At 49.0% G+C, this 9,571-nt stretch overlaps 1 protein-coding gene across 6 annotated transcripts in view; it reads left to right on the plus strand.

Annotated features, from left to right (window-relative positions):
- Positions 1-2,893, plus strand: part of cep131 (centrosomal protein 131) — an 88,319-nt gene extending 85,426 nt beyond the window's left edge. For all 6 annotated transcript variants that reach the window (XM_030087599.1, XM_030087598.1, XM_030087602.1 and 3 more), the window contains 2 exons: positions 1,745-1,805; positions 1,869-2,893. In XM_030087599.1, coding sequence (XP_029943459.1) covers positions 1,745-1,805; positions 1,869-1,940 — 133 coding nt within the window. In that variant the 3' untranslated portion in view covers positions 1,941-2,893. The remainder of the gene's footprint in view (positions 1-1,744; positions 1,806-1,868) is intronic.
- The last annotated feature ends 6,678 nt before the right edge of the window (positions 2,894-9,571 follow it).

Consider the following 9,571-nt stretch of genomic DNA (forward strand, 5'->3'; position numbering starts at 1 on the left):
CTACCTCAGGGAGCTCCTCTTCCTCAGGGAGCTCCTCTACCTCAGGGAGCTCCTCTACCTCAGGGAGTACCTCTTCCTCAGGGAGCTCCTCTTCCTCAGGGAGCTCCTCTTCCTCAGGGAGCACCTCTACCTCAGGGAGCTCCTCTTCCTCAGGGAGCTCCTCTTCCTCAGGGAGCTCCTCTTCCTCAGGAGCTCCTCTACCTCAGGGAGCTCCTCTTCCTCAGGGAGCCTCCGCTACCTCAGGGAGTACCTCTACCTCAGGGAGCTCCTCTACCTCAGGGAGCTCCTCTTCCTCAGGAGCTCCTCTACCTCAGGGAGCTCCTCTACCTCAGGGAGCTCCTCTTCCTCAGGGAGCTCCTCGTCCTCAGGGAGTACCTCTACCTCAGGGAGCTCCTCTTCCTCAGGGAGCTCCTCTTCCTCAGGGAGCTCCTCTACCTCAGGGAGCTCCTCTACCTCAGGGAGCTCCTCTTCCTCAGGGAGCGCCTCTACCTCAGGGAGCTCCTCTTCCTCAGGGAGCTCCTCTTTCCTCAGGGAGTACCTCTACCTCAGGGAGCTCCTCTACTCAGGGAGCTCCTCTACCTCAGGGAGCTCCTCTACCTCAGGGAGTACCTCTACCTCAAGGAGCTCCTCTACCTCAGGGAGTACCTCTACCTCAAGGAGCTCCTCTACCTCAGGGAGCTCCTCTAACCTGAGGCGCATCCATGGAAACCTGCAGCTCACCTCCACCATGGCTACCTCCACCCCTCCACCCCTTCCTCTAAGAAGAGGAAGAAGAGCAACAGCCTGATTCACTGTTTGAAAGAGGAAAGAGCAAAGAAGCAGAAGTGCCACAAAGAGAGTGAAGCCAGAACTGAGCGTTTCTTGAGCCTTTTTGCCAGATGCTAATAATGAATCCTTGTCCAACCATGGGTGTGTAGGACCCTTTTGCACATTTTACTATTGTTATGGTTAGTTTATACATATGAGAGTCCGTTTTTTGTTTTACAGAACCTACTGGTTTGACCAAAATGTTTATTTTAGTTGTTGTGCAATATTGATGGAGGATGTTTCCACACAGCTTAATCCTTTCACATGTTTATACTATTTATTAATTTTGGAGCAAAAAAAGTTAAACTGGAGCTGGTAATGCCAACTGCATATAAAATGCATTCTTTCTAATTTGTATGAATTATTATTAACATTTTTATGCAGCAACACAGAAAAAGCAGAAAAAAACAATCAGTTGCCAGGAGAGGGAGCTCAGTGCAGCTGGAGACGCATCGTAAACGATACCAGCATCAGTTTACTTACGTCACGGGCGACTACTGATGACGTGTGATGATCTGGAAGGGTGTCCCCATTTCTTAGGGGGGAATTTCAGGCCCTACACCCTTGACACTACCGTTTCAAGTTGTAGGGCGAGGGGAAGGTTAGGGCTAGGGGGGACGGGCGAAAAATAGAATTGGAATTGGGCCAAAGTTTTGCATAAATCGCCCAATCACAGCTCCTCCTCTGTCCACGTGATAGGTCAAGTGACAGGCTGGACCAATCACATTTACATCTGGTTTCAAATGTTCATATGAGACGTCCTGCTGGACTGGGCTGAACTCTTCAGAACGGGATGTTGGAGGGCTGAAACTGAAGCTAATATCTTCCGACTGCTACGCTCCTGTTCCACTGACGTTCAACAGCAGGCTCCCTCTTCATGTGGTGAACCTGACGTGTCCCAGAACAGGACGCTCCATCCACTTTCTGTTTCCTCCAGAGTCAAGTCTGCCATCCTGAAGAAGGAGGAGATCGTATGTGCCCTGCGGAAACAGCACCAGGTAGACGGTCTGGGACACACATCTGTCCTCTGGTAGGCTGAAGACACATGTGTCCTCTGATAGGCTGCTGTAAAGAGGGCGGACCACCTGGAGGCCTTGTGGGAGCAGCAGAGGAAGCAGCTGCTGGAGAAGTGACCATGCAGACCCCCACCACCCCGTCACCCACCTGAGGAGTGTTTTATTTCCTCCTCCAGAAGTCCGAACCTTGGAGCTTCAGAGGGAAGAACCAGTGAGAAAGTTGAGGTGAACCAGTGATGGAGTCTTGTCCTACATCATTCAAAATGTTTTTGGAGTCCGGGACTTTATGTCCGTCTCACACCGGTTCTTTGATTCGACTTTGTGTGAAAAATGCCAATGACTGATTATTGCTGTTTATTAAGTATAGCCAGATGTTCAGCACTGGACCTGATGTAAAAAACCCCCCAGGACAGTCCCCTGAGTGTCCTCTCCCCAGAAGGGTCCTGAACCCTTCATCAAGCGGACCTTTAATTGCATGTGGTTCGGGCGGGGAACCTACAGAAAGGCTGGACTTCTCACACAGTTTGGATGGGTTGAATGGACTCCATATCATTTTCAAGCTGATGTTATTTTGAAGGATGCCTGAGAGACTGGAATGTGTTGGTCTGTGCAGAGCATGTTGGTATGTTTACATTTTAGCAGAACATCTCAGAACTCGGGACTTGAGTCTCAGTAGCTGTTCCTTCACTTCACCATGGAACCACCAGCCCCCCCGACATGAAGGAACACGCAGCAGGAATGCTTCAACATCAAGACCAGGTTGCTCCACGTGTCCTGTTTCAGTTGTTGGGACTGAGTGTACCCCCCCTCCACCCCCCCGCTGCAGGCGTCAGCAGCAGGAATGTTCACCCACAGAGCCCAGTCAAACACTTCCAGATGTTTGAGTCGACTGAGACAAGACTGTCTCTGCCTGTGTCCAGTCCTGAGCTGCCTGAAGGCTGATGCTCCCCCCACCACCACCCTCCCCCCACCCTACACCCAGCCTACCCCCACCCTACCCCACATCCTACCCCCACTCCACCCCCACCCTACCACCATCCTACCCCCACTCCACCCCCACCCTACCACCATCCTACCCCCACTCCACCCCCACCCTACCACCCATCCTACCCCCACTCCACCCCCTCCCTACCACCATCCTACCCCCACCACCACCCTACCCCCCACTCCAGCACCACCCTACCCCAGCCACCGAGAACCGAGACAGGCTGAGAGAACCGAGACACTGGAATTCATGTTTGAGGTCAGAAGATTGTAGTTTAGCTTTGGAGGTTTGTGAATGTTGGAGGGAAGGAGGAGGAATGTGGACAGAAGGCAGAGCAGACCAGAGCTGAGCTGCTCTGTGGTCTGATGCCTCCTCTATCCTCCTCCATCTTCCTGCCTGCTCCTCCCTCTCCCCTCCTCCCTGCTCCTCCATGCTCCTCCCTGCTGTCCTTGTGTCTTATTTCCATCTCAGTTTTACAGCCGGTTGCCGTGGGAACGGCGTCCGTTGACCGTGGTCAGCAGAGAGCCTGCGCCGTGTTGCCTTCACTCGTAGAGTCACTGCAGGAAACCAGCGACTGACTGAAAGATCAGCTGCTGATCATGTAATGCTGTTTTCACTCCTCTGTCCATCTCACGGTGAAAGGAAGCCATTCTTCAGTTCTGTCCAATCAAATAGAAGTGCTGAGATCCGTCCTGTTCAGCTCCAACAATGATTGACTTGTTCCGGGAAATAAGTCTGTACCTACACCTCATGCTCCCGCCACCAATAAAACACTTAAAGGGCAACTCCGGTTTTTTGACACCTGGACCTTATTTCTAGGTGTGTCCTGCTCATGTACTCACTCAGACAGACATGGTGCAGCTCGGAGTCCAGAAGTTATTCAGATCCAACCGATTTAGCGGGGGCCACGGCAAGGGGGCTCCAGCGCGGGACATAATCTCTGCAAAGTCGCTCATTTCGGCTATATTTCTTCATCCATCGCCACTGTTATCATAAAGTCAGCTCGTCTACCGTCTTCAGGTGGGTCAGCTGACTGGTTTCGCTAACTTAGCCACAATTAGCTCGGATGGGAACGTTGGAGCTCCTCTCCCCAGCAGAGAAGCACTGGCTGTCACGGCACCTCGGCTCTGCAGCAGGAAACGCTGAAGCACTGCGGCGGTTTGTGTCACAGTGTCACCAGCTGACCGCCAAAACAAAGCCAGCGAGCTGTCGAACAATGGCGTCCTGTGTGCACAGTGAAGAGCTGTCTGGGTTTGTTGATGGACGCCATCGTTCCTGTTTGAACCACTAAGAGTCGAGCTGACGTTTCTTCAGTTACCCCGCCAGCTGGGTTCTGGTGTCATTTGTTTACGTTTTCTTTGCCTCTAAAATACTTTAAAGTGGAATGGTGGTCTGCTGGAGTGTATTCTTCTCTCAGTGACGGCGTGTTCAGTCACACACCAGCACCCGTTTGAGCTGCTGTGTGAAGAAAGACAAGACCCTCTGCTAAAATTGAGAGGGGCGGGGCTAAGGAATGAAAACAAACATTCCAATTGGCTCCAAAATGAGGACATGCCGCCAAGTGTAGGGTGAGTTTTCAGCTGTTATACAGGAATAAAATTGAGAGAATTATTTCTACTCAGACTGAACAGATGAAGAGAAACAGATTTCATTTTCATTTGATGGGATCTTTATTGAATTCATGAGTGAAAGTCGTGCTTTTGAGTAATATGAAGAGCAGCCTCCCAAATGCCAGTCTCTCTCTCTCACACACACACACACCACACACACACACACCACACCGCGCACACACACAACACACACCACACACACAACACACACACACACACACACACACCCACACAACACAGACAGCCAGGAATCAGGTAGCCGTCCTCTACGGCTTCTCTTTACTGTGGGTGAACCCTGAACGCACACGTCTTCTGATTCTTGTTCCTTTGTGAAACTGAAGAAAAATAAAAAGGCCTGGTGGTTTTCAGACAGTTGTTGCTTGTTTGTGTCCTCCTTCGAATCATCCCGTCACCGCTCAGCATCCAGAAGACTCCTCAGGAATCCCATCTACGGCCAGAAATGATTTTATGGATTATTTCATTCTTCAGATGTCGGCCAATGGCAGTTTGTTTCCTGGGAATGAAAACCAGTGCTGCTGGCCTTATGGAGACGGGTTGAAACCTCCCTCGGGATGTTTCGCCTATACATCTGGAACCACGTCCAGAGCTGACCCACTTCTCCTCGTTCTTCTCTTGTTCCCCTCCCTCCAGCCCTCTCTCTTCCTCCGGCTCAGACGAGCCTTCTCTCTTGGTATTTCCTTTCCCTTTCTCAGAGGAAACCCAACCTGAGGAGTCGAACGGACCCTCATTAAGCTGGAAGGCCTCAACTGGCTGCTGTCAACACCAAAACGAGTCAGTGAATGGATTAATATTGAGTTAATTTGACCAAATATGATAAATGAATAACAAACATCTAATAAATGGGTGATTCACCAAAACCACAAAAATAAATGTCCATATATCATAAATGGTACTTAAAAATCAACTGGGAAATTCTTCTGGATTCTGTCAAATTGGAGAGAAAAACCTGAAATGGGATTTTCCTGCTGGTGACTCGTGTTAACCAGGTGCCAACCTCCGCTCTGTTCGTTTCCAACGTGTGGATCACTTTTTAACAGAGCTTCAATGTGTCAGTCTGGTTTGATACTACAATATAATATTAGCATAAAGCAATATAAAAATGTAATTATGAGCCCCGCCTTCGTCTCATAGACCCCCATGTTATCCGAAAAAGCGCCGGTCAGCGTCAGCCAATAGACTTCGAGCTTCCGCCTTGTCTGCTGTCAGTCAGCTGGAGCAGCCAGAGAGCACGTCGCTCGCCCAGCAGAGGAGAGTTAGCTCTGCAGCAGATATATCCACCGTCTGCTGAACATCCACCGGAAACAGCTCAACATGGAGGATGCTGCAGGACTGGAGGCTCTCATTTTCACCCCACAGATAATAGCGTGCACAATTAAAGGGGCGTGGCTTGGTCGCTCATGAGAGCAGAGGGAGGGGGAACCTCGAGACATTGGATTAAAAAAACCTCTCTCTTTCAAAACTCCAAACACGAGCTTTAATTATACTTCACATTAGGGTTGTCCTCAGATAGTCGACGATTCGACGATTCGTTCGAAGGGGCCTGATTCGACTACCAATCACGCAGTCGAAGCATCGAAAAAAATGTGATTATTAACGAGGACCATTCCATTCCAGCTGTATGGGGTGCTGAATGACTGATTTTACATAGAATTGCTTGTTTTTTTTCCCCAAATAAACATGATATAAAGCCTATTTGATATACATGTTAGCCTATCAAATACACTGCGGAAAATTTACTTAACTTGTAGTTTTATTCAATATTCTATCTATTTAGTGTTTGTGAATCAACCACCATGGTGAGTGGCACAATCCCATTTTGCGCAGAGCTCCCGTCACAGAGCAGCATCTCGGTGGTGATTTGGCTGAACTTTAAAAGTCTTACAATGTCGGAAAAAAACAGAACTTCAGACCAAGTCAAAGATGATCCAAAAAAGTCAAATGCAGATTGTGTCCTTTCATATCACTCCACAACAACATGGCTTTCCACATTAAACGGGTAAGTAGCCAGATAACTGGGCTATTAAAAGACGGTTCTGTTACTCAATTCTCATTTTTTAATGCTGACTTTTATTTCATTTAATTGTAATATTTTAGGTTATTATTATAATATTATTTTTAGTTTATCTAAAAGGCTAATTCTATTTAATTTAGTGTTTGTTTTTGCATGGATGTTGCGCTGCCGAAACGGACCGACACAGTGCAATTAAGCCTTTCATTTAATTTGAGCAGATAATGTGAGAATACTGTTTAGCCCAAAAAATGTGAGCTTATCTGCAGAGATGATAGATACAAATAAATAACATGCTTTAGCCCGTTTGTTAGAAGAGGGTTTGGTTCTGGTCATTTGAACTATACTTCATTTGTTTGATGTTTGGAGTCACCTACACTTTTGTTCCAGTCTGTGGTTTCAGTGTGGAGGAAAAAAATAAGTGTTGTTTTACCTGGCTGCGCTGATTTTTTTTTTTTTTTTTTTTTTCATTATTTGTATTTTTTATTATTATTAGTGCAATCGTGCAATCAGGGCCGGCTGTGGGTATAGGCGCCCCGACGCTCCGTGTGCTGTGTGAGCACTGCTCTGCATTCTGCTGCGCTGCTCCGACTCCCCGTGGCCCGCTCTGCCGCGCCCCCCCCCCCCCCCCCCCCCCCCCCCCCCCCCCGCTCCCCCCCCCCCCCCCCCGCTCCCCTCGATCCCTCTCAGCTCCGCCAACAAGATGATAGATTCGACTATCAGTCGACTATTGGCAGAATCGGACGAATCAGATTCGACTATGGAAATTCTTAGTCGGGGACACCCTCTACTTCACATAACCTGAGTAACATGCACTTCTATGGGCCACATACAAGGAAAAACACCAGTTTTTTATTACAACCCCTTCCACTGCAGCTAGCGGGTCGACCCGTGTCTGCGACCCGCTAACTATCGCCTCTTTAGACTTCTTTCCCTCCGCCTGCAGATCCGCTCTCACCTCCTGCTGGCGAGCCGTCGCTGCGTTTTTCCCCGCACTGATGGTGTCCCACGTTGATGACATCATCAGCACGACGGAGCAAAACGAAAGTAAACAATGCAGCGGAAAACAGTCCCTGTTACCTGTAGAACCGAATCTCCTCTTCCCCACGCATCAGGGGAAGCTCTCTGGTCTCGATCTACTTGCCATTTCTGGGTCAGTTTGACGAATCAAATCTCAGCTTTGTCCAGAAACAACAACTAGCGCGCTAACTTAGCCGCGCTGCGTCGACGTCATCAGGTAAGTTCCCGGAGTGTCCCTCCCCTAAAGGTAGAAACCTGACCCGGGAATTTACTGGGTCGATTGCAGGGTCAACGACCCGGGTCGAAATCCCGGCGTCAACCCTTTTCCCACTGCCACGACTTAGCGGGTTAAATGGGTTTTTTTGGCCAGTGGGAAAGGGGATTAGTGAACTTGAAAGTCATCAGCTCTGCATCCTTGAACTGTAATGACAGTGTCTGTGGGAGGACAGTTATTAATTCTAAATGTTGGGACTACTTACGCATTAAGCTGGTCCTTATAACTGCCAGGCTTTTTCCTCTCCTTTTTTACAACACTCGTGTTGCTTTCTTGTATATTCTATGTTTACTTCTTCATATAGTTGAAGAAGTAGGGCCTGCTCATCAGGGTGCGAACTACGACGGGGGGGAGGGGGGGGGCAGGGGGTGGTCTCAGCCCCCCTTTGAGACATAAGGCCCCCAGAAGACATGATTTGTGAATTTCTTTTTTTTTGGGGGGGGGAGAGAAATATTGGTAAAATGCTGTTTCCCTCGTGTATTTCCTGTATCTCATATTATTATTATTTTTGTATGACCATAATCATGGATCACAGCAGAATGAGGCCGTTGTTGGGTCTGATCTGAGGCGTCACGGTTTCACTTTAATAAAGCTGCGGCCTGCATGCAGTACCTTGTCCTCACCATTGAAGTGTGGGGGCGCTGTGCCTTAAACATCACTTCAAGCAGACATACAGGCTGGAATGATGGATGTGTTTTGTGTAAAGTCCTCGCTCTGGGGCACCCCCCTTTTTCAGTGAGCCCCCCCGACAGCCGCGGTACAGTCCGCACTGCTGCTCGTCCCGGTGAAGGAAGACGCTCGTCCTTGTTCCATTTTCAATCTGTGATTCTGTGATCGATGTCGTGGTCTTCTGAAGCACGCCGTGACGCCCCTGATCCTGATGCTCCACACCTGGCTTGAGTAAGCCGCGTCTTTTCAATCCTGGCTCAGCAACATGCAACCGATTATCCGAGAAAACAGCGACTAGGCTGACTCAAGCCGCGCATTTTCATTTATCCTGGATGTTTTTATCCTACTTTGTGCAGTCCCCCACTGGTCACATTTTGTCAGTCCTTTTTGTTTCCCATCTCATGGTTCAGGAACACAAACCCAAAAGGCACACTGCCTGGAGAGCCGCCCCGGGTTCACTCCGGGCAGCACAGCGGCTGTCTGCCTGACAGCACCCAATCATCTGTCTGCTCATGAGACTCCGCCCCCTCCTTCTGGAGCGACTCTTTTAGCCCTGGGTGAGGCAGGAGGTGAGAGACAATCCATTATCGCAGGGTCAGTGTATCATGTGTCCCCTGCAGTCCCTCTCTCTCTCCCTCTCCTCCTCCCTCTCTCTCCCTCTCTCTCTCTCTCTCTGTACCCCAGCCTTTCGGCCACGCCCCGTCAGCACACACTTCCTTGATTCTTCACTTGGGTGTAAAAATGCCAAACAGCTGGTCAGATTATTAAATGTGTTCCATAATAATCTGAGTAATGTTCACGGTGTCATTCTTCTGGGCGGGGCCTGCCTCGACCGGTGGTTGGCCATCGGACAGTTTTTGTTTTTTGTTTGTTTTTTTAACTTGTCCTGTCCAGCATGGAAAGCAGCAGAATGGAGTCTGTGCCTGACAGATTTGATCTTCCAAGAGGCGCTTATAAGTATGAAGCTCCTCTTGTTAAACATGCTTTTTTAAAATTTGTTTTATTTATTTTGAGTACTGATGCATCATATTGCTTGACCTGACAGGGGGAGAGAAAGTCAAACAAGTGAACAGACAAGCCAACCACAACAAAGGGGGTGAGAGAAGTAGAGAGTGCAAGGTTATGGACAGTCTTTTTTTTTTTTTTTACTCCAGTCAGCTG

The sequence above is a fragment of the Salarias fasciatus genome, unplaced genomic scaffold, assembly GCF_902148845.1.
Source record: "Salarias fasciatus unplaced genomic scaffold, fSalaFa1.1, whole genome shotgun sequence".
Classification (NCBI taxonomy): Eukaryota; Metazoa; Chordata; class Actinopteri; order Blenniiformes; family Blenniidae; genus Salarias; species Salarias fasciatus.